General features: G+C 46.1%; 1 protein-coding gene and 1 long non-coding RNA gene across 2 annotated transcripts in view; one reads left to right on the plus strand and one right to left on the minus strand.

Annotated features, from left to right (window-relative positions):
* SPRED2 (sprouty related EVH1 domain containing 2) overlaps positions 1 to 3,765 on the minus strand; it is a 124,063-nt gene extending 120,298 nt beyond the window's left edge. Inside the window, exon 1 of the mRNA XM_021672880.2 lies at positions 2,998 to 3,765. Coding sequence (XP_021528555.1) covers positions 2,998 to 3,023 — 26 coding nt within the window. The 5' untranslated portion in view covers positions 3,024 to 3,765. The remainder of the gene's footprint in view (positions 1 to 2,997) is intronic.
* Positions 3,766 to 6,940: 3,175 nt separating this feature from the next.
* LOC135269733 (uncharacterized) overlaps positions 6,941 to 25,527 on the plus strand; it is a 258,654-nt gene continuing 240,067 nt past the window's right edge. The window contains exon 1 of the long non-coding RNA XR_010338001.1: positions 6,941 to 7,059. This is a non-coding gene — a long non-coding RNA (uncharacterized LOC135269733). The remainder of the gene's footprint in view (positions 7,060 to 25,527) is intronic.

The following is a 25,527-nucleotide window of genomic DNA, read 5'->3' on the forward strand; positions in this document are numbered from 1 at the left end:
TTGTTGATGCTCTTTACTTCTTAAATTATATTTTTAAAAGCCTGTAGAATTGTAAATCTTAACATGCATTTTTATGTTGGGGAGGGAATGAAAGAGTGAGGTCAGTGTATTTTCTATGCAGAAGCTATCTTTTGGGACTATCATCAACAAGAGCACACAAACTTTCCTGAATTACCATATATTAGAGGAATTTTAAATTAACATGGAAAACAACAGAAAACAGAATTTTTTTTTTAATTAAGCACAATTTTACCATTTGCAAGATTCTGATTTACTGCATTCTGATGCTAAATGAAACACATATTTAATTATCTGGACCATGCAACAAAACCTTTACTATAAGTAGACTATCAAGTCTATCTTACCTAAAGTACAAATATATCTTCCCTAGGTCTCCAGTTTGATGTTACCAATTCTCTTAAGTAACAACCCTACCTAATTCCAAAAGGTATCTGAAAGACCTCAAACATAAATCCATTAAAAGAAAAAAATAGATCAAAATTCACCCAAAGTAGGAATCTAGCAAAAATGGCTACCTTAATCAAACAATAATTTTAGCTCTGGACTTCAAGACAGTGGCAGCAAATAACAACAAAACAACAAAAAAGCAATCACAGCAAGCTTTGTAATTCAGAGAGAAACCTTACTGTCACGAACATTTAAAATAAATTTTTCAGATACGCCATTACACAGGTACATTGAACAAATAATGGATGGTGCCTACCATAGCAGTTGACAGCCCATGAAGTGGCTTTCTTCTCAGGCATTTTAAGTCTTGTGCCAAGGTCATCACATTAAAAGTAACCACCATAAGCCCATTTCTGCAGTGGCTAAGGTGCCAAGGCAAAGTCTCTAAGTGAAACTAGAACCTGTCCTCAAATATCCATCCTCTCAACTGGACTTCTGACAGCAGTGGAGGCTGTGGCTTCAGGCTGGACTTGCTCTGAGAGCCTAAAATGGAGCTATTCTTTCCTCGATGGTGATCCCACCCGAAATCCTTCTCCTTTGGATAGCAGATGGAGAAAGATGCAAGGCTGACAAGCTGCTACAAAAAAGGCCAAGTCAGGCCTGTATTCCCAAGAGGTGGAGCCAAGGTAGCAGGAATCTGCAAGGCCAGAGCACAGCAACCAACCTTACTGCTGCTACTCTGTGTGCAGGTACAATCGAGGGCCCATAAAAATGTTGATTTATTGGCCACGTTCAAAAGGCAGCAAGGTCCAGCAGCATATTCCTTCTCTATATTTCAGCCCTAAAACAGCAACTTTTTTTTTCATTTTACCATTTCAAGATGCTATATATGAAGACAAAGCAAAACATCTGAAATAGAAACACCAGCAGATGCAGTGGGACGTCAGTGACATGCACACCAGCAGGGATCCTCTCCTGTGATGGCTGTCAGGAAGATCAGGGGTTACTGCAAAGTTCCCTGGGGACTCACAGGAAGGAAATTGAAATTCCCTTTCCCAAACACCAGCCCCACTCCCGCCCGGCCTGGCAACAGCAGACACCAAAGGATAAAGGGGGTATTTCATAAAGTGAGTAGATTTCTTAGAGTAGAGCACAGCACTGTCACCTGCTGCAAGAGACAAGCCTCCCTGTCGCCCAACCCTGAGTCACTTCCCCTCCCTTCACTCTTGAGTCTCAATGCCTGCGCGGGGGAGGGGGGGGCAAAAGACCTGGGGCCTCAGGAGCACGCCTCCCGCAGCCTGCTCTCCCCTGCAAAGACGCGAGCGGGGCCTCCCTCGAGGGCGCGTCCCCGCTGCTGCCAACCGGCTCTTAGCGCCCAAGCCCGCGCCGCCGCTACCTTGGCTAATGGCAGCACTGAATGAAAGGAGCCGATGCAGGCTCCGGATTTATGAATGTGCAGGGGAGGAGGGGAGGGATATCATGTGACAATAAAGGAGAGCGTCTTATTCACAAAAAAAAAAAAAAGTGGCTGGTGGCGGGCACAGCCACTGAGCAGCAGCGGCGACTGCCGCGCGGTGACCGCTCGGACTCCAGGCAGAAGACCTGAGGCACTGGACCCCACGGCCCCGCCCCCGTCGCACCCGAGACTGTAAACGCCTCGGACCCCGAAGGGAAAACCCCAAACCGGACCCGTGGACCGCGAGGCTGGAGGCAGCTGCACCTCCGCCCGGGGCTGGCCACAGGCACAGGTCCCGTGCGGGGCGGCCTGGGAGCCCTCCGGCGGAGCGCCCGGAGCATTGTTTCCCTCGGGCCCGCGGGCCGGGCACAAGCCCATGCACGCGCACCCGCGAGGTCACACACCCACTCGCCCCCAGCGCGCTGCCCCGCACGCCCCCGCCGCACACGCCTCGGTCCGCCCCGAGCCGCCCGACCCCGCGGGGCGCGTGTGCGGGCCACAAGCGCGTGCACAGGCACTCACGCGCCGCGGGGACCCTCAGGCGGCTCTAGCACGCCGGCCCGCGCGGGGACCCTGGCGCACCAGACCCCCGCGCAGCCCGCGCCTGTCCTCCTCTCGCTCCGCCGTGTTTTTTATGAATGAAAATGTGGTATGCAAATGAGAGCGATTCAAGAAAACGAAATGGCGGAGCCTAGGCCCCAGTGGGCTCCGGAGCGGACTGCGGTGCTCGCGGCGCGGCGAAAGTCACAAAGTCACCGTGCAAAACCCACCGGCCCCGGGAAGCCGGAGTGGGGGTGTTAGGTCTTCCGCTCCAGCCGCCGAACATTTCGAGGGCGTGGGGGCTGTGAGTCCTCGGAGAGGGAGCGGGGACCGCCCCGAGGTCACCCGCGCGCCCTTGGCCCCCGCAGCGGCCACCAGCCCGCCGACCCTAGGCGTGCGCCCGCCAGCCCGCGGCGGTTTTGGTCCCCTCCTCACTTCAACAAACAAGGAAGCCTCGCGTCCCAACCCTGACAGGTCAGGGAGTCGCTGCACCCCACGCCAAGTTCACCCAATAAGCGTTCCCGCCCGCATCCTCAGCCCCGGCCCCCACGCCCCCGTGGGGCACCCTCGTCCCACCCCGCGACCAAACTTACTCGTCCGGGTGTGTTTCTTCGGTCATTTTCTTGTTCACCTAGACGCCTGTCCCGCGGCGGGCAGCTTTGCTCCCTTCATCTTCCTGTCTGCTCGCCCCCCTTCTTCACATCTCCGGAGATCGCCTGATTTGGGGAGGGGGGGCGGCTGGAGATGAAGGGGGCGCCGCAGGCAGGAGGGGAAGCAAGGCGCGGGGTGAGGTTTGGGGGAAGGGGTGCAAAGGCAGGCTGCGCGGGGAGTGAACGCCGCAGCGCCGAGGGGCAAGGCGGGCGGGGGCTCCGGGGGCTCGGGAGCAGGCGGAGGGGGCGAGATTTGGGAAGGGGACGGTGGTGGGGGAGAGCAGGAGAAAAACAAGCGCGCCTCGGAGCGGCGGGGACTGCTGAGAAGAGGAGAGCTCCGGCCGCTGGTCAGGGCTCGGTCCAGGGTCGCCCCCGGGAGGCCTGGCCAATCACGGTTCCGGGGAGCGGTCGGCGGCCGGGGGAGGTGCGCCTGGGAGGCGGTGCAGGGCGCCCCGTCCGAGCCCCATCTCTCGACTCCACCGATTTACTCCATATTGGATTCTCACCGCCGCCAACAGGAGGAGGAAGTAGGGCGGAAGCGATGACGTCTTCCCAGCGGCCAGAGGTGGTGGAGTGCAAAAAGCTTCCTACTTGCGACCGAAAAAAAAAAGGGGGAGAAGAATAAAAAAACTTTGTCCCGCCTACTGAGCACGCCCGGTTTCCTTTCCCCCTCCCTACTGGCTTCCACTCTCGGGGGAGCCGCGGAGCCGCGGAGCCGAGTTGTTTGCTTGCGCCGTAACCGTCTGGCTCCGAATCCTCCTTGATTAGGGCTCCGGGTTTTAGGAAGCCCGAGAGGAGGGAGGAGGCGGGAGCCGAGGACTCATACACATCTGGCTCCCGTTTTTGTCCCCTCCCTCCTTCCAAACCCCAGGATTAAAAATCGGGGGGTTGGGCGGGGGCGGAGATGGGAAACTCAAGGGAGGGGAGGGAGTGAAACAGCTGAAGGGGTGCTCAGGCTCTAAGGAACAACTACCCCCACCACGGGGTGGGAAAGTAGGGGCGGCGCAGGTGCCAGGGGCTGGCTTCTCCAACCCAACCCAACCAGAAAGGGAGGAGGTTCGACTTTGCCAAGATTCTGAATGGCAGAGGCTTTTCTGTTTCACGTGCAGCTTGCCCAGAAACGTTTGCATTTCCGTAGCAATTACGGAATTTCTCGGGTTAAGAGGCAACCGCGGCCGGGCGCTGTGGCTCACGCCTGTAATCCCAGCACTTTGAAAGGCCGAGGCAGGCGGATCACCTGAGGTCAGGAGTTTGCGACCAGCCTGGCTAACATGGCAAAACCCTGTCTCTATTAAAAATACAAGAATTAGTTGGGTGTGGTGGTGGGAGCCTGTAATTCCAGCTACTCGGTAGGCTGAGGCAGGAGAATTGCTTGAACCCGTGAGGGAGAGGCTGCAGTGAGCCGAGATCGCGCCATTGCACTCCAGCCTGGGCAAAGGGAGTGAAATTCCAATTCCGTCACAAAATAAATAAATAAATGCCTCAATTCAGTATTCCTAAAATGTACATGCATATAGGAGCCACAAGTGCTCCAAAGAATTTCACCTTGAGTCAGGGAGAAACCGGTGATTTACTCAAGGCTTTGTGCTTATCACAGCCATGATCTCTGTGGACATGGAGTGGGGTTTATGGTGGTGATGTGTGGTGATGGGGAGAGCATGAAACAGGGGATGGAACACACAGGTTCTGGTTTTCTCCTAGCAACCCTGAGACCCCGAAAGAGTTTTCTTATAAAACAAGAATATCAAGGCCAAAGTACTAACCAAAGGCAAGATCTCATTGTCCTCTAAATCCCTAGAAGGCTAGGGAGTCCACCCAGTTCTCACCTTTGGCCATGGTTGCTCTTCTCCCTGGGAGTGCTGAGAGAGATCCCATCCTGTTATTCCTGAGCTTCCCAGAACACAAGCACTTACCTATGTCAAAATTATCCACCCTATAGGCCTCTCTTGGACTCCACCCTCCAGTTTTAAGGTATGCAAATGGCAAGGTGGCAGGTGAGGTGATTATTAATTTCTGCAGATAGGTCAGCTCTATGAGCAGGCTAAATTGGTATCATCACCACTCACTCAGCCAGCTCTCTGCCAATAGCAGTGAACGACTGGCCCAGCCTATGGACCAGGTTGCAAGGGGAACAATAGTAAACATTCTAAGGTCCAGAAGTCCCCAAGTCCCCACTGGGATTACCTGGTGCCAGACTCCAGCTGGGCTATCTCAGGCAGGTCCTCTAAGCCTTGAGTTCAGTGTCTGTTGTATCGGAATAATACCCACAACATAGGGTTGCTGAGAATCTTAAATGGGCTATACAGTGAAGGCACTGTATTAAGCACACCACATGTAGATTCCAGGTAGCCCTTTCCATTCTCTGGCCAACTAGTTTACTAAATGCCCGCCTCCATTCTGTCCTTCATGTTCCTTTAAATAAAGACTGCTAGTTCTCTTCTGCCTTGCTCATCATCCAAAAGGGGCCTTTTGATAAAAACATTACTAGCAGGTCACCTCTTGGTCCTCCCCATCAATTACTGTGGTTGAGGCAAGCCTGACTCCTGCAGCTCCACAGAATAAATAAGGATATTATAACTCAGATATGTCTGTTGATCTGAACATCTGGGTTTTATCAAAGTCCATTGCGTTGTTGCTGCAATAGGGGATGTCGTGGATTTAGGGCTTTAATTGAATGTCACTGCTGAAAGAGCTAAGGACCCACATCCCTGTCTCTCCCCGCAACCCGCAGAACGGGGGGGAGGGGGTGGGAAGTTCTGAACGCGATCAAATCAATAGTGTTCAGTCAGAGTAGGATCGTAAAGATTCAAGAGTAATATCAATCTGCTCACAACTTCACGCAAACCCAGCAGGAGCCCCCAGCAGGTCCCCCACCTACAGGCCTCTCAGTTCCGAGTCCAGGGCGGGGGAGAACCCCCACCCGGGCCCTTCCCGCGGGCCGCCCGGAAAGCCCGGAGCGCGGAGCCGGAGCGACCCTCCGCGGCCGGGGACGGGCATGCTCAGTAGCCCCGCAGGTCCTGTTTCACTGGGAAGCCAGCCGCGGCCCCCACCCCTCCTGCCAGGCTCGGGCGCCAGGAGAAGCGGACATTTTAGCCTCCTCTGCAATCCGCTCTCTCGTTCGTGTCCTTCGCCCCCTCTCGTCCGTCCGGGTCCGGTAGGGCCGGGAGTGTAGACTTCCCCAGGGGCGGGGTGGGATCTGAGCAATCACTCGCCCTCCCCCTTCCCAGGGGCGGGGAGGGGGTGATTTAGGGAGGACTCCACGGGGCCCGAAGGTTCGCGCCGCCCAGCCACGGCCCGGCCCGCAGAAGCCCCCCGCTGCCGCGGTGCCCCCGCTCCCCGCCCCGCTAGGCGCGCGCAGCTGCGCTCGGGCCTGTCCTCGCCTCACCCCCACTCAGCCCCTTCGGTATTTCTCAATGACCAGCGCTCCGAGGACACTTCCGACGCGGGAGGGAGGGGTGTCATTAGCGCTCGGTTTATCAGTTCCTTCCGGTCTCCCCGAGCCCAGCCCTGCGAGCGGCCCGGCCGCGCCTCGGGCGATCTGGAGCCTTTATTATGATGTTTAAGTAAGCAGTCGTGTGTGCCAAGTGAGTTTGTAGCCCAGCTGTCTCCCCCAAGCCCTGCTGGCAGGAATGGAAACCCAAGCTCTCTCGTAACGCAGGGGATGATGCAAACTTAGAAACTGACCCGGCGCCCGGGAATGAGGCCCCCCCCGCCCTGGGCGTGCGGCGGCCCAGTCAGGGCATGAATGGCTGGAGCCCGATTGCATAATCTGCGCGGTATAAATAGCCGGCGGGCGGGCAGCTGAGGCGCTCGATTGTGCCGTTATCGTGCAATGCTTCATGCCCAGTGCCGTTCACTCCCAGGTCGTTTTCTCTTTCAGCTACAATGCCGGGATTTTAAATAGCAGAAATGAAAGGCCCCTGCCCCCGCCTCCCTCCTCCCCTGAGTTCATGTATTATGAATGAAACGCCAGCCTCGCAGCTTCCCTGAGGTGCTCCACTTCAGGTAGGAGAGAGGCTCAATGTCAATGCAGCGGGCTACCAAAAGTTGGGTGTGTGCGCGCTTTGGGGAGGGCCGGAGAGCAGGAAATCAGGAAATCATTGACAGGCTGGGAAACATTCTTTTCGAGAAAATGTAACCACTCAAGGTGTGCCTCTGGAGTTTCAGTTTACAACTGTACAAGCCTCAGTCAATTTAAGAATGGATTATGCAAAGGGGCTTTCGACTGTGGCTTGCTCGCCCCACACCCTAGGCCGCTGTCTCTGTGGAAAGTGCTGTTTCATTCAGAGGAGCTGGTTCCTGCCCTCCGAGGAAGGCGGCACACATCCCCCCTCCCCTCTTATCCCCCACTTTAAGATGAGCCCTGAGGACCCTTGAGGGTCTCGAGAAAAGCTAATGCTGGTCACTGTAGCCATTCTCTAGTTCCAGAACCCCTTGGAAGCTTCAGCGAGGTCCAAAGCTGAGTTTTAAAACGTATTTTTTTCCAACTGTTTTTCATAAATAGGAAATCATTTTAAAAAGTAAAGGATTCAGCAAGTTTTCTTCTTCTCATAAATGCCAAATGTCAGCTTAATTTCTAACATAAAAATGGCCAGTTCTTCACGAATGGATTTCTGACATGTGAAGGGCAATGGTCAAGGTCATGGTAATTTTTGCATTGGATACCCATTGCTCCAGTCTGCGTTGAAAGCACCAGGGCTCTATGAGGCAATAGGGATACAGAGGTGAAGAAACCCAGGCTCCTGCCCTCCAGGGATTTGGTCAGCTGGGGCCACGGCATGTAAAGAACACAGGAGGCCACGAGGTAACTGCTCTGAAAAATGGAGTAAGCAGAAGAGAAAGCAGGGGTCAGGGAAAGGATCCATGAAGGATGGTGGGAGTGCCCTTAGATAACTGGAAGGGGAGGGATCTCCAGGATAAAGAGCCGGGTTACCACCAAAGCCCTAGGTGTGAAACAACGTTGGGGGAGGGGGAAGGAGGTTCGGGAAAGGGTGGAGAAGGGTAGAAGCCAGGCCAGGGAGGTCACACTGGCCTTGCTGAAGAAGGTTGCCCTTTATTTTGAAGTCATGGAACCTTTGTGGCCGGTTCACAGTTGATCTTTTTCTAGTCACAGATCTCAGCATTGGCTCCCAAAGTTATGCAAATGTGGGGCAAGTGGGCATCCATTGTTCTGGGATTAGGGCAGCAAACCAAATTCACAAACTGACAGCTCCTAGGCCAGATAAGGCCCCAGATAAGTTTTGTTGTGCCTGGTTATTATTATTATTATTTTTTAATCAAGCTAACAGCTTAAAACCAGAATATTTTACATAAAACCCAATATTTTTGGCTCCTCCTGAAAAAAATTAAAGACTTAGCAACTGTGAGTGCCAGATTTCTGCTGGGTAACCGTCGATGGTTGCTGAGTAGAGGCTGCCCTGTTTGTCAGGCTTCTGGCTCCTGGAGGCATTTGAGCTTTTGACCCCTGGCATAAAAGGATGTTTTGTGACTGGGTGAAGGCCCCCATCTGAGACCCCAGGCAGGTAGAGCTTGTCACTGGGTAAAAGCAATTTGCATGAGGAGCCCTGGGCCTCTTGGGAGGCCAATCCCCGATCTCCTTCCCTAAAACACTGTATTCTAGCTAGGCAGGCCAGGCAGGGTGGATTAGAATGGGCCTACCCACAGCCCACTGGCAGGGAGCAGTGAGGCTCCTAAAATAACAATGAATACTGATCCCTGCTTGGGCTCTGTTTCTAGGGAAGCCAAACTAAGAGAAGTAGGCTCTCTCCCACCAGGGGAGCTGAGGAGGTTCAAGTGATCAACCGGGCAAAACACCAAATTTGTGGAACAGGTTTTACAAGTTACATAACCAAATAGTTTAAGCAGGGAATGCTAGACTCGGGTTTTACACTTTAATAGGCTATTCTAGGCGTGAAGGATGGTTTGTAAGGTGCAGAGCAAAGACTGGTTTGGGAGAAACTTTCCTCTTCTGAGTACATGACAAAGCACAGTGACGAGGGCCATAGAAAGAAGTAACCAATTCCAAAGACACAAATGGGGTTTTATGATCTATTAGATACGGGGGCTCATGAAGAGGTCTAGGATAAATTCCAAGTTTCTTTCCCTTTTCCTTGGGAAATTGGGTGTTTTCTGGTCCCTTAACATGATCAGGGTAATAGGTAGGGAGTAGGAGGAAGGCCAGGATCACTCAAGATGGAGAGACACAATGGGCAGTTGCTACCACGCAAGTCTGGGACCCACACAATAGGTCAGGGACTGAGGGATATAGATAGGACAAGACCGAGTGCAGCAGACCCTGGAGGTGGAGATGGGAAGACAGTTCCCTGAAGACATCATTTGAGGAACTGGATTCAGCCTTGCCTGAAGCCTGATGATGCTCTGGACTTTTAAGATGTAAAATCTAATATATCGGTTTTTTTTGCTTGAGCTAGGTTGAGTTGGGCTTTTGTCACTTGGAGCCCCCAAAATTCTAGCTACCAAAGTAGAAAACTGTACTTTGGATAGTGAAAAAGATTGAGAGGAACTAAGGAATGGAACATAAGGGGAATTTTAGAATGTGTGTTTGCAATTTAACACAGGGACATCTGGGGTCTTTGCCAGGGAGTTTCATAGAGACTCTGATTTACTAGAACAAACTTCTCCCAGGAAGTTAGTCAACACTTTATGAGTTGTGCTGTCCTCTCTTTTTAGTCTCAGCATCCTATCATCACTACCTTAATTCATATCTTCACCTCCCTTCTCACTCCTAATAACATGCCTCATTTTTACTACCTTTATTTCCCATCCCTTCTGTAAAGACCAAAGCTGGGAAAGGAAGCTTAATAATATAAGAGAATCAGAGCTTTTAGAACTGGAAGAAAATGGAGCATCATATGTTGTGGCAACTCTGACTTGAGTAAACCAAACATCTTACCCAAGCTTTTTGGAATGGATAAATATAAAAGAAGAAAACAAAATACAATATATTGTATCAGTTAGTTTTTGCTGTATAACAAACCACCACAAAATCTAGTGGCTTAAAATGATGAACATTTTACTGTTTCTCATGAGTCTCTGGTCTGGGCTGGCGGATGGTCTAGGATGGCCTTGCTCATGTATGTCGTGATTGGCAAGCTGATTGCTCTGGTAGGGCCTGAGCTGGGCCAGCTCATCTCTGCTCCACATGATCTGTTATCCTCCAGCAGGCCAGATCAGCAAGAGAGAACAAACCCCAATGTGCACACACTTGTTAAACCTCTGCTTGCGTCACATTTGTTATTATCCCATTAAAGAAGTCACACAGTTGGCCAGTCGCGGTGGCTCACACCTGTAATCCCAGCACTTTGGGAGGCAGAGGTGGGCAGATCACCTGAGGTTAGGAGTTCAAGACCAACCTGGCCAACATGGTGAAACCTTGTCTCTACTAAAAATACAAAAAATTAGCTGGGCATGGTGGCAGGTGCTGTAATCTCAGCTACTCAGGAGGCTGAGGCAGAAGAATCACTTGAACCCTAGAGGCAGAGGTTGCAGTGAGCCAAGATCATACCATTGCACTCCAGCCTGGGCAATAAGAGCAAAACTCCATCTCAAAAAAAAGAAAAAGAAATCACACAGTCAACCCAGAGTCAGAGTCAAGGAATAGTGAAATAGACTCTCCTTGTTGATGAGAACAATGGCAAAGTTGTATCACAAGGGATATACGTACAAGATGAGAGGAATTTGTAGCCCTCTTAATAATCTACTTCAACCCCTAACCGAAATTTCACAACCTAGAAAAGGATATTTGTTTTTTGTTTTTTGAGATGGAGTCTTGCTTTGTTGCCCAGACTGGAGTGCAGCAGTGCGATCTCAGCTCACTGCAACCTCCACCTCCTGGGTTCATGCAATCCTCCCACCTCATCCTCCATAGTAGCTGAGGCTACAAGCGCGCACCATCATGCCTAGTTAATTTTTTAAATTTTTAGTACGGACGAGGTCTTGCTATGTTGCCCAGGCTGGTCTTGAACTCCTAAGCTCAAGTGACCTCCTGCCTTGGCCTCCCAAAGTGTTAGGATACAGGTGTGAGCCACCATGCCTACCCAGGATATTTGTAATAATAATATACATTTGTCTCACCCACAATGTATTATATACTTATGTATACAAATATAAAATATAAATGATACCTATATAAGTACATGTAGGATGTATTTATGTAAGTATATTTCTACATAGGTATACTATTTATATATAGAAGTACTACTGATGAAATCCACTTCTCCCTTTACAGTCTGTGATTTATGGCCAAGTAAAACTGCTTAATGTTTAGTAGATTCATGCATGCTGTAAAACTCTTCTCAATTAACTTAATGAATCAAGGAGAAGTCCTTACATGGACTCTTATGCTTGCCCTTCTCTGTCAGCTTGAAAATCCTCTTTCTGTTATGCCTTACGTCTTAAAATAGGCATGTTCCTGAAGAGATCTGGGCAATTAAAATGTTTGTAAATCAAAGCACATTTTAAAAACACCAGGGAAGCTTAACTATTTAAGGTTACTTTAGATTGGATAATTTGGAAAAGCAAATAATCACTCCTGAATTTGTTCACATAACTCTTATTTTATATATAGTTTTGGGATTAGTTAAAGCAAGGCTCACCTGTGTGGTACTCATGGTGATGATGGTGGTGATGATGATGGTGTTGAGAGATAGCAGTGGGGATGGTGATGGGAAGGATGAGGATGATACTGGTGATAGTGGTAGAGGTGATGGTGGTGGAGATAGTGAGGGTGATTCTGAAAATGATGGTGGTGGAAGGATCTGAGATAGACACTTTCAGTTTGCTGCAGTGGTTTCCCTGTGGTCCATCTACCAGATTTCAGGCTATACAGATAGCTGGGGTGAATGCATTAGGAAAAGGAATAGAAGTCTGGGCATGGTGGCTCACACCTGTAATCCCAGCATTTTGGGAGACTGAGGAGGGCAGATCACTAGGTCAGAAGATCGAGACCGTATAAGCCAACGTGGTGAAACCCTGTCTTTACTAAAATACACACACAAAAAAAAATTAGCCAGGCATGGTGGCGCATGCCAGTAGTCCCAGCTACTCAGGAGGCTGAGGCAGGGGAATCACTTGAACCCGGGAGGTGGAGGTTGCAGTGAGCCGAGATCATGCCACTGCACTCCAGCCTGGCGACAGAGCAAGACTCCATCTCAAAAAAACAAACAAAAAAAGCCAGGCACGGTGGCTCACACCTGTAATCCCAGCACTTTGGGAGGCTGAGGTGGGTTGATCAAGAGGTCAGGAGTTCGAGACCAGCCTGACCAATATGGTGAAACCCCATCTCTACTAAAAATATAAAAATTAGCCGGGTGTGGTGGCGTGCGCCTGTAATCTCAGCTACTCAGGAGGTTGAGGCAGGAGAATCGCTTGAACTCGGGAGGTGGAGGTTGTGGTGAGCCAAGATTGCGCCACTGCATTCCAGCCTGGGCAACAGAGCAAGACTCCATCTCAAAAAAAAAAAAAAAAAAAAAGGAATAGAAAAACAGCAAGTCAGAGAAAAGAAGAGAAGCAGGTAAAGTATATGATGAGATGCCTGCTAGGCCAGACAGTTCCCCTCAATGCCAGGAGAGGCCACCAAGTACTCTTCCTTCAGGTCTCATTTGGATATCACTTCCTCCAGGAAGGCTTCTCTCATCTCCCCTCAGCTGGGCGAGGTGCAAGGCACATACACTTTCCTCTGTCCCAGTCCTCTCCATACCTTTTGGTAATTGCTCTTCTACACAGCCTTCCCACTAGATTGTAAGCTTACCGAGGGCAGGTACCACATCTTATTCTCTCTTATTCAGTCTTGAGCCCCTGTGGCACATAGTGCATGCCCTGTGATGCTTACTGAGTAAGTGAGTGACAAGCAAGCACAACTTGCCTTCTTCTTACCCTCTAAAAGTACATTTTGCTCCAAGCGTTGGAGAAAGTATCCTGAATGGCTTCTCAAGTATTCCTGCCCAAGGCCCTGGGCTTGCTGGTATCAGATAACAGGCTGGGAAGGTGCTCCAGCTGATTTTTTTTTTTTTTTTTTGAGATGGAGTTTCACTTTTGTTGCCCAGGCTGGAATGCTATGGCCCGATCTCAGCTCACTGCAATCTCTGCCTCCCAGGTTCAGGTGATTCTCTTACCTCAGCCTCCTGAGTAGCTGGGATTACAGGCATGTGCCATCATGCCCATCTAATTTTTATTTTAAATAGAGATGGGGTTTCTTCATGTTGGTCAGGCTTGTCTTGAACTCCTGACCTCAGGTGATCCACCCACCTTGGCCTCCCAAAGTATTGGGATTACAGGCATGAGCCACCACACCCAGCCTTTTTAAAATTAATTAATTTTTATTTATTTATTTATTTTTGAGACGGAGACTCACTCTGTCGCCCAGACCAGAATGCAGTGGTGCAATCTCGGCTCACTGATTGTAACCTCTGCCTCCCTGGGGTTCAAGCAATTCTCCTGCCTCAGCCTCCTGAGTAGATGGGATTACAGGTGCGCCCCACTACGCCCAGCTAATTTTTGTATTTTTAGTAGAGATGAGGTGTTTTTGTTTTTTTTTTAAAGACAGGGTTTCACCATGTTGGTCAGTCTGGTCTTGAACTCCCGACCTCAGGTGATCCACCCGCCTTGGCCTTCAAAGTGCTTGGATTACAGGTGTGAGCCGCCACGCCCAGCGAGATGAGGTTTTAACATGTTGGTCAAGCTGGTATAGAACTACTGACCTCGTGATCCGCCAGCCTCATCCTCCCAAAGTACTGGGACTACAGGCGTGAGCCACAATGCCTGGCCTCCAGCTGATTTCATAGCATAAAACCATGGAGTACTAGAGTTCTAAAGGACATTAAGGAACTACCTGTTTTAAGATGAGGAAACAGGGACCCAGATAAGCAAAGTGACTCAATTATGATCACACAGATAGTCAGAGTCACACCAAACCATAACTTGGGAACTCAGAGTCCAAATTTTATAATCGAGGTGGCTTAGTTGGAATCATGCTGGATACACCTTTGGCACCCACTGCTAATTATACTAGTGGGAGGCAGTGTTGCTTACCATTGTTGTAACTCATTCACACAGGAGAAAATGAAGACTTGCTTTTAGGTTTCCAAAGACTGACTCACAGATATTCATATGGCTTGCCTTTGTGGCTCACGTTAAATTCTATTGGACACTGCTGGTCTAGGGCAATAATGATGATAATGGTAATCCTCTTTTCTGGGCCAGTTCTTGATTTAGGTTTGGCTGTGTTTCTTCTTTTGACTGAGCATAGTTTTTTCCCTGTGCTTTTCCTTACGCTGAACTGTCAGTGTGGCCAACAAAATGTAGGAAAATGTCTGCTAGGAACAGACATTTTGGGAAAGATTTGAATCCCTGAGAAACGAGAGATGAGTGAGCAGAAATGCCACCGCCCACCCCTTCCTGCCTTTAAAAGTTCTTGTGTGAAGCAGGGATGCAAGGAGCTACCGGGAGGGGAAAGCCGTGGAAGTCAAAGGAAAGCTGACCTAGAATCCTGAAATTGTCAAGAGAACTGAGATAACCAGTCTTGGAAACCACCTATATCTGGACTTCATGTTTTGTGAAGTAGTAAGCTTTTATTATTTAAGCAACCTTTAGTCTGTGTCTTGTTACTTTCAGCCAAACTAAGTGATTCACACAGCATGCATTCATTGTGTGCATTCCCTGCTCTGCAGGGCTGTGAGTAAATCTCAGTCTTCCAGCGACGGGTGGTTTGATTTGCCACCTTGCAGAAGAGGACTAAACAGCAGTTTTTAGACGTATCTCTTTGAGATATCATCTGCTGATATTTGTAGGCAAAGCAATTTTTGGTGCTTTTTTGTGTAACAACTTAACATTGGGTAATCTACAAAAATGTAAAAACCTCTAGCCTATGTATGCTTACAAGCATGTGTTGTATGCTTGTAACATATTGTTGCTTTATACAACTCAATGGATTTGTTCCATTGTTATTTGTGATTATAAAATAAAATAATCCTTAATTTAAAAAAAAGAAAATCAAGTGCAGTGACACACATGCATAGTCCCAGCCACTCAAGAAGCTGAGGCAGGAAGATTGCTTGAGCCCAGGAGTTCGAGACTAGTTGGGCAACTTAGCAAGACCCTGTCTCAATTTAAAAAAAAGAAAAGCAGGCTGGGCGCAATGGCACATGCCTGTAATCCCAGCACTTTGGGAAGCCGAGGTGGGCGGATCACGAGGTCAGGAGATCAAGACCATCCTGACTAACAGTGAAACCCTGTCTCTATTAAAATAGAAAAATTAGCCAGGTGTGGTAGCACTCACCTATAGCCCTGGCTACTTGGGAGGCTGAGGCGGGAGAATCACTTGAACTCGGGAGGTGAGGTTGCCGTGAGCCAAGAATGCACCACTGCACTCCAGCTTGGGAGACAGAATGAGACTCCATTTCAAAATAAAAAAAGAAAGAAAAGTAAAAAGAAATGTAAGACTTGTTCATTGTATAAACATTTAAAGTGCAAAAAAGTATAGAGGAGAGAATAATATCTCTATAATCTCACCACTCAGATAAAACCCCTGCTAATGTTTGGTTTTTCTTTTTTCCTTTTTTTTTTTTTAAATGGAATTTTGCTCTGTTACCATGCTGGAGTGCAGTGGCGTGATCTCAGCTCACTGCAACCTCCGCCTCCCAGGTTCAAGTGATTCTCCTGCCTTAGCCTCCCGAGTAGCTGGGACTATAGGTGCGCCACCACACCCAGCTAATTTTTGTATTTTTACTAGAGACAGGATTTCACCCTGTTGCCAGGATGGTCTTGATCTCTTGACCTCGTGATCTTCCCACCTTGGCCTCCCAAAGTACTGGGATTACAGGTGTGAGCCACCACGCCCTGCTGCATTTTTCTTTTTTGAGACAGGGCCTCACTTTATCACCTAGGCTGGAGTGCAGTGGCATGATCTTGGCCCACTGCAACCTCCGCCTCCCAGGGTCAAGCAATCCTCTTGTCTCAGCCTTTCAAGTAGCTGGGACTACAGTTGTGTGCCACCATGCCCAGCTAATTTTTGTATTTTTTGTAGAGATGGGATTTTGCCACGTTGTCCATGCTGGTCTTGAACTCTTGGGCTCAAGTGTTCTACCCCCCTTGAATTCCCAAAGTGCTGAGATTACAGGTGTGAGCCACCGTGCCACGCCATGTTGTTTTTACACTAAAAGAAAAATTTTTCAGGCCAGGTGAAGTGGCTCACTTTGGGTAATCCCAGCACTTTCGGAGGCCAAGGCGGGTGGACCACCTCAGGTCAGGAGTTCGAGACCAGCCTGACCAACATGGTGAAAGCCCATCTCTACTAAAAAAAAAAAATAATTAGCTGGGCATGGTGGTACATGCCTGTAATCCCAGCTACTCAGGAGGCTGAAGCAGGAGAATCACTGAACCCAGGAGGTGGAGGTTGCAATGAGCCGAGATCATATCATTGCACTCCAGCCTGGGCAACAAGAGTGAAACTTCATCTCAAAAAAATTTTTTTTTCTGTAATTTTTAATTTTTGTGGGTACATAGTAGGTGTATATATTTATGGTATACATGAGGTATTTTGATACAGACATATAATGCATGATAATCACATGGAAAGTGGGGTATTCATCCCCTCAAGCATGTATCTTTTGTGTTACAAACAATCCAATTATACTTTATTTAAAAATATATGATTAAAATATTATTAAGTATAATCACCCTGTTGTGTTATCAAATTATAGATCTTATTCATTCTTTATAACTATTTTTTTGTACCCATTAACTACCTCCATCTCCCCCCCCGCTACCCCCTACTATCCTTCCCAGCCTCTGGTAACAATACGTCCACTCTCTATCTCCATGAGTTCAATTGTTTTGATTTGGGGATCCCACAAATAAGTGAAAACATGTGTTTATCTTTTTGTGCCTGGCTTATTTCACTTAATGGTTTTCAGTTCCATCCATGTTGTTGCAAATAACAGGAGCTCATTTTCTTCTGTGACTGAGTAGCACTCCTCTGTGTATTTATATGTACGACATTTTCTTCATCCATTCATCTGTTAATGGACATGTAGGTTGCTCCCAAATCTTGGCTATTGTGAACAGTCCTGCAACAAATACAGGAGTGCAGATATCTCTTTAATATGTTAATTTCCTTTCTTTGGGGTACATACCTAGCAGTGGGATTGCTGGGTCATTTGGTAGTTATATTTTTAGTTTCTTGAGAAACCTCCAAACTGTCCTCCATAGTGGCTGTACTAATCTGCATTCTCATCAACAGTGTATAGGGGTTTCTTTTTTTTCACATAATCACCAGCATTTGTTATTGCCTGTCTTTTGGTTACAAGCTGTTTTTAACTGGGGGTAAGATGATATCTCACTGTAGTTTTGATTTGCATTTCTCTGATGATCAGTGATGTTGAGCAACTTTTCATATGCTTGTTTGCCATTTATATGCCTTTTTCTTCTTCTTTTTCCTTTTTTTTTTTTTTTGAGACAGAGTCTCGCTCCGTTGCCCAGACTGGAGTGTAGTGGCACAATCTTAGCTCACTCCAACCTCTGCCTCCTGGGTTCAAGCAGTTCTGTACCTCAGCCTCCCAGGTATCTGGAATTACAGGCATGTGCCACCATGCCTGACTAATTTTTGTATTTTTTAGTAGAGATGGGGTTTCACCATCTTGGCCAGGCTAGTCTTGGACTCTTGACCTCGTGATCCACCCACCTCAGCCTCCCAAAGTGCTGGGATTACAGGCCTGAGCCACTGTGCCTGGCTTTTGTATATCTGCTTCTAAGAAATGTTTATTCAAATCTTTTGCCCATTTTTAAATTGTATTATTAGATTTTTTTCCCGTAGCATTGTTTGAGTTCCTTATATATTCTGGTTATTAATTCCTTGTTTGATGGGTAGTTTGCAAATATTTTCTTCCATTCTGTGGGTTGTCTCTTCACTTTGTTGATTGTTTTCTTTGCTGTGCAGGAGCTTTTGAACTTGATGTTATCCCATTTGTCTATTTTTGTTTTGTTACCTGTACTTGAAGGGTATTACTCAAGAAATGTTTGCCCAGACCAATGTCCTGGAGAGTTTCCACAATATTTTCTTGTAGAAGTTTCATAGTTTGAGGTCTTAGATTTAAGTCTTTAATCCATTTTGATATGATTCTTCTTCTTCCTTTTTTTTTTTTTTTTTTTGATATGGAGTCTCCCTCTGTTGCCAGACTGGAGTGCAGTGGTGCCATCTCAGCTCACTGCAACCTCTGACTTCCTGGTTCAAAAAATTCTCCTGCCTCAGCCCCCCGAGTAGCTGGGATTACAGGCATACGCCACCACACCCGGCTAATTTTTGTATTTTTTTTTTTTAAAGATGGGGTTTCACCATGTTGGTCAGGCTGGTCTTGAACTCCTGACCTCAGGTGATCCACCTGCCTTGGCCTTCAAAGTGCTTGAATTACAGGCGTGAGCCACCATGCCTGGCCAATTTTTGTATTTTTATTAGAGACGGGGTTTCGCCATGTTGGCCAGGATGCTCTCTATCTCCTGACCTTGTAATCCACCTGCCTCAGCCTCCCAAATTGCTGGAATTACAGGCATGAGCCACAGTGCCCGGTCTGATGTGATTATTCTATATGGCGAGAGATAGGGGACTAGTTTTATTCTTCTGCATATGGATATCCAGTTTTCCCAGCACCATTTATTGAAGAGACTGCCTTTTCCCCAGTGTATATTCTTGGCACCTTTGTTAAAAATGAGTTCACAGTAGGTGTGTGGATTTGTTTCTGGGTTCTCTATTCTGTTCCATTGGTCTATATGCCTGTTTTATGCCAGTACCATGCTGTTTTGGTAACTATAGTTCTGTAGTGTGATTTGAAGTCAGTAATGTGATTCCTCCAGTTTTGTTCTTTTTGCTTGGGATAGCTTTGGCTATTCTGGGTCTTTTGTGGTTCCATGTAAGTTTTAGGATTTTTTTTGTTCCTATTTCTGTAAAGAGTAACATTGGTATTTTGATAGGAATTGCATTGAATTTGTAGATTGCTTTGTGCAGTATAGACATTTTAACAATATTGATTCTTTCAATCCATGATTGTGGAATATGCTTCCTTTTTTGTGTGTCGTCTTCAATTTATTTTATCAGTGTTTGGTAGTTTTCATTATAGATATTTTTCACTTCTTTGGTTAATTCCAAGTTATTTAATTTTATGCGTGGCTATTGTAAATGGGATTAGTTTTTTAAATTTGTTTTTCAGATTGCTCACTGTTGGCCTATAGAAATGCTACTGATTTTTTTTTCTTTTCTTTTTGAGACAGGGTCTGGCTCTGTTGCCCAGGCTAGAATGCAGTGGTACGATCTTGACTCACTGCAACCTCCACTTCCTGGGCTCAAGCCATCCTGCCACCTCAGCCTCCCTAGTAGCTGGGAACACAGGCGTGTGCCACCATGCCTGGCTAATTTTTTGTACTTTTTGTAAAGATGGGTTTCCTCATGTTGCTCAGACTGGTCTTGAATTCCTGAGCTCAAGTAATCCATCCACCTCAGCCTAATAAAGTGCTGGGATTATAGGCATGAGCCACCACTCCTGGCTCTGTGTAGATTTTGTATCCTGTAACTTTACTAAATTTGTTCATCAGTTCTAATAGATTTGTGTGTGTGTGTGTGCCTGTGTGTGTGTATGCTGTTGTTAGGTTTTTCCAAATATAAGATCATAACATCTGCAAACAAAGATAATTTCACTTCTTCCTTTCAAATTTGGATGTCTTTCATTTCACTCTCGTGTCTGATTGCCCTAACTAGGACTTCCAGTACTAAGTTGAATAATAGTGGTAAAAGTGGGCATTTTTGTTGTGTTCCAGATCATGGAGGAAAGGCTTTTATTTTTCCCCATTCAGAATAATACTAGCTGTGGGTCCCTGCTAATGTTTTAAGTGTGTATCTTTTTAGACTTTTTCTGTATAGAGTATACATTTTAATAAAAATAGGATCATGCTAAACATACTCCTCTGCAGCCCCTTAAAAGAAAAACAACTCGCCAGGTGCGGCGGCTCACGCCTATAATCTCAGTACTTTGGGAGGCCGAGGCGGGTGGATCACGAGGTCAAGAGATCCAGACCATCCTGGCCAACATGGTAAAACCCTGTCTCTGCTAAAAAAGAAAAAGAAAAAAAGAAAAACAACTCAGTGATCATATGCAGAGGTCTTAAATGTTTTCTAGAAAGCAGCTATGACTTGATACCATTCTCTTTAGTCTTAATACCACAGATATATAGAGCTTTTCACAAATGTGAAAATAGTTTTAAATAAATTATTTTATTATTTTGTGCCCCTCCGCCATACTCCATCTAAACTTCTGCAAATAGTGAACCTATTTGCATAACTGATTTTCTTTACCAACTAAATCATGAATCCCTGGAGGGGTGGGGAAAGCAACTATCAAATAAACAAGTTTTATATCCACATAATTGTGTCTGTCAGCATGCCTAGTGCATATAAAGTACTCAATAAGTATTTATAGAATGAACAAAAATATGCTTGTATAGTTTTTGTTTTGTCATGACTATACTTGTTCTGTTGGTAAATTTGCACTACTTTTTCCATTGAAATTCTCATTTGAAACTAGTTAAGATCAAACAATGATTAAGATCACAAAAGAAAGAAAGAAACATTATCATCAGTGCAGCATCATGTGCCTCACCACTATAAACCCTTTAATAGTTCTGGACTTAAAGGTTCTGCCTGCTAGTTCTAGATGTGAATGTTAAGCATTGCAGTTAAGCATTGCAGTTTTACCCAAACCCAGACAGCTCAAAGATAAATGGAAACTTTATCAGATATTCCGATATTTCAATAAACCTGATATTTTTGGTGAGCTGATTTAAAAAATTCAGGTAGCAGACCAAATGTATTAATTTTTATTTTGATACTTGCCATCATATACTCTCCACTTTCCTATCTCTTCTTCCTTATTTCCGTTTCCCCCTAAACCAGCTGCAGACCAGCACCTGTTCACACACACCACTTCACACAAGCTGCTGTTTGGTCAGGTCACTTCATCTGATTGCCAAATCTGCCAGTCTTTCTTCAGTCCTTGGCTTGTCACTTAACAGGGCTGACCCCTTCTACTATCTTGAAACTCTTTCTTCAGTGACTTCTATAACCCCAACTTCTGGTTCCTCTTTACCCCTCCATTCATTGATTTTATTCGCAAAAAATTTAACTGAGTACTGGTGTTAGGTGTTATAGTAAAGGTATGCAATCATATTAATAAAGCTGGTATCTATTGAGTGCCTTACCTAGGCAATGATTTAAAAATTTAAACACTTTACATGTTTACATGTGCGAACTACTTTAATCTCAATAGAGCAAGAGACAGCAAACCTTTTCTTTTAAGGGCCAGATAGTAAATATTTTCAGCTGTACAGGCCATATGGTCTGTGTTGCAACCACTGAACTCAACCTTTGTAGCATAAACGTGGTCATAGATAATACATAAACTAAAGAGTGTGGCCATGTACCAATAAAACTTTATAAAACAGGTGGCTAAGTTTGGTCAGGAGCTGTAGATTGCCAACCTCTGCAGTAGAATTTATCTAAGTTCCACCAGGGCAGGAATTTTTGTCAGTTTCAATATGTAAAAATAAATGCTCAGTCAATACTTAGTGAATGAATGCTCTCCTTCTAAGATAGGAACTATTGGAATCCCCATTTTATAAATAAGGCAACCAAATCACAGAGGTTAAGTAGCATGCCCAACGTTACCAACTCAAGTGACAAATCCAGGATCAAAACCCACATAGTTTGGCATTAGAGCTTGTATTCTTAATCACTGTACTGTACAGTGGTGACACAGAGAAGATTGTCAACTGTAAGGTTGGAAGTGGAGTGAGAGCTGGGAGAGGTAATTTTAACTGGGTCTTGAAGAATGAAGAATTCACCAGGAAGAAAAGTAGAGGAGATGGAGAGGCTTTGCATTCTAGCACGTGGAAACTGCAGGTATAAGAAACAGATGTCTGATACAAAATGGTATTATGAGCAAATTGGCAATAAAGGAAAAAAGTTGCTTAGGGAATACACTCAATTTTCAGCAATTCACATGTTTGGACACAGGGTTTGAGGTAGAGAGTGGCAGAGATGGGCTAAAGAAGTATGCCGGGGGCCTTGTGTGACATGTGGACGAATTTGGATTTTAACTTGGTGGCAGATGGGCTGTTTTGAGCATGGGAAAGAATGACCATATTTGCATTTTAGGTCAATTTTTAAAATTACATTTTATTTTAAAATTAGATGATACATGCATATTGTACAGCCTTCAAAAGCTGAAAAGGTCTTCCTGCTTGTTTCCACTACCCAGTTCAGTCTTCCGAAGGTACCCACTGTTTCCAGTTAGAAAGACAACTTTTGGCCGGGCACGGTGGCTCACGCCTGTAATCCCAGTACTTTGGGAGGCTGAGGCAGGCGGATCATCTGAGGTTGGGAGTTCGAGACCAGCCTGACCAAAATGGAGACACCCCATCTCCACTAAAAATACAAAAAATTAGCTGGGTGTGGTGGTGCACGCCTGTAATCCCAGCTACTCCGGAGGCTGGGGCAGGAGAATCGCTTGAACCTGGGAGGTGGAGGTTGCAGTGAGCAGAGATCGTGCCATTTCACTCCAGCCTGGGCAACAAGAGCAAAACTGCATCTCAAAAAAAAAAAAAAAAAAGAAGAAGAAAAGAAAAAAGAAAAAAGAAAGGTAACTTTCACTATAGGGTGAAGAATGGATCAGTCCTGGTGAGCTGGAAGTCTTTCGGCCAGCCCTGGGCATACCAATCTCTTGATGAAAGTTCACAGCTCTGAGATGTTTCCATCTTCCAGTAATTCCTGCCTCCCTCACCACTTCTGGCCTTGAGATGGTATCTCAGTCACTAGCCTGGAGGGCTGTGCTATCCCCATAGTTTCCCTCCCCATGCATTCTCACATTCTAAATGGGGCTAATACTGCCTCTAAAGGAGTGAAAATTGGTTTGGGGGAGCAAAACAGTTTGAAAATGGTTTGTGGGCTTCCCAAACTCAATCCCACTCACCAAAATTTTGTCAAGGGAAATTAAAATTTTTCTCTTTAGGATGAAGTAAGGAGATAATGGCAAAAGGTTGAGCAACACTGCCCTATACCTTTGTAAATAGTTCCTTGATTAGATACCTTTCAAATGACTCAGGTTGAATGTGCACCTGTTTCCGCCCAGGTACCTAATTGATCCAGGAGGTAATGGAATTCAGAGACTTGGATGGATGATGGTGATCCATGTGGTCCTAGAGAAAAGGCGGTGTAACATCTTGGGAATAAGTGTGGACTGCTGGGATTAGATCCTGGCTCTGCCATTTACTATTGGCTGTGTGACTTTAACCCCTCTTTGCTTCTGCAAAGTGGGGGATAACAGTGGTACCTGTCTCTTAGCTTTGCTCAGGATATTGCTCAGCATGTTTTCTATTGTTCAAAGAGCCAGATGGTAGAGCATCAAAGGAGGAGGGAGTGCTACAGCAGATTGGAAAAGTTAAAGGTTTAGAAGTAGGATTGAGGAATGTGGAGAATGCCAATACCACTTCCCATGCTCATGGGTTGTGGGGAATAGGAAAATGAGTAGCATCCTTTCTAGAATTCAGCAAGGGAATCATGTTCCTTAGGGATTACAATTACTTTTCAGTTAAGGCAAGGAATGAGCTAGAAGGTTAAAAGTGGAAAGAAGTTAATTTACAATCGAATGAAGGTTCCAGGGCACAGAGGAAAGACCTGGGAAGGAAGAAGCTGTAAGGTAGAGAGGAAGCCCAGAGCAGGATAGCAGATTGTAGATTAGGATAAGGGAGAAGAGACCTACGGAGGCAGAAGCACCGCACAAGACAGCTCAGGCTGAGCAGAGCAGGAGGTGGTGAACTATGGCCGGATCTAGCCAGCTGCTTATTTTTGTAGAGCTCACAAACTAAGAATAGTTTTTACATTTTAAATGGGTTTTTAAAAATGAATAGGAGAATATTTCATGATACATGAAAATGATATGGAGTTCAATGTCAGTGTCCATAAAGTTTTACTGGATCATAGCCATGCCCACTCATTTCCACATTGTCTATGGCTGCATTCCCACTACAGTGACAGAACTGAGTAGTTGCAACAGAGATTATATGGCCCACACTGTGGAAAACATTGGCCCTATCTGCCTTCTATAGAAGTTTGTTGGCCAGGCACAGTGGTTCATGCCTGTAATCCCAATACTTTGGGAGGCTGAGATGGGCAGATTGCTTGAGCTTAGGAGTTTGACACCAACCTGGGCAACAGGGCAAAAACCCATCTCTAAAAAAAAAAAAAAAAAAAAATCCAGGCATGTTGGCATGCACACCTGTAGTCCTAGCTACTCAGGTGGCTGAGGTAGGAGGATAGCTTGAGCCCAGGAGGTGGAAGTTGTAGTGAGCCTTGTGTTCATGCCATTGTATTCTATCCTGTCTCAAAAAAAAAAAAAAAAATTGCTGGCCCCTGCTCTAGCACATCATTCATAGTCTGCAATATGAATGGCACCTCCAGAAGTTGTGCAACACAGATGACCTGGCTCTTGGAGCACTCACTTTGGATGGTGATAAAGGATTACAGTGAGGAGAAGAATGGATGGAATCAAATGGCCTCAAGGCTCTTTTTGGAATGTGGGCACAAAGTTGTTTTGTTAGAACAAAGCAAGGCTATCAGCCTGGATTCAAGCCACCACCTCTTGGCTGGTGAAGAACTAGGTGTGGTAGACACTTCTGGTTGCCCACACAATTTTTGTTTCTCGTTTTGTTCCTTATTAACAGAGGCTGATTTTACCAAGGTAGCAATGTACCCTGTTAAAAATAATAATCTCAGTAAGAAAAGTCCCCAGAGAATGATGGGAACACATGAATAGGACACAGAGCCAGCTTATAGGTGTTCGTAATGACCAATCTGGGACAATTCCATGTTAAAATAAATTATGATAGTAATGAATTGTAACCCATCAAATAGAATAAAAATCTTTGCGTCCATATGGAAATACATTAATAAATGGAGAAAGGAAAGCTTTCTATATGATACAAGGAAAACTAATACGTATAGAAGGAAAGACAGAATTAGAAAATGACCATCTTATTGTTTCAGGCAAGAATTATCACTGGATGCTAAAACTAGTGGGTGAAGGTTTGATGAGAAACATGATATGTATATAGTTTCAAAGCCTCTCCCCACAGATTCTTATAATTTCAAAGGGTAAAATAAGGACTTTATAGTACGAAAATCTGACAGGTACCTACCTTACTACCTTAACCAAGTGATCAAAGCTAATATCATTAGTAATAGAACAAGTCAAAATAGGGTAGCCTCTGCTATGATGCACTGGGAAGGATACGGCATCACTTCTGTGGTATTCTAGCCAAAAATACATCCCCAAATAAGGGATGTTCTGCAAAGTAACTGGCCTTTGGTTTTCAACAACATGGAAGGCAAAGACAGATTGAGGAACTGTTTCATATTAA

Source organism: Aotus nancymaae, unplaced genomic scaffold (assembly GCF_030222135.1).
Source record: "Aotus nancymaae isolate 86718 unplaced genomic scaffold, 86718_ANA_hifiasm-v0.15.2.pri h1tg000057l, whole genome shotgun sequence".
Taxonomy (NCBI): domain Eukaryota; kingdom Metazoa; phylum Chordata; class Mammalia; order Primates; family Aotidae; genus Aotus; species Aotus nancymaae.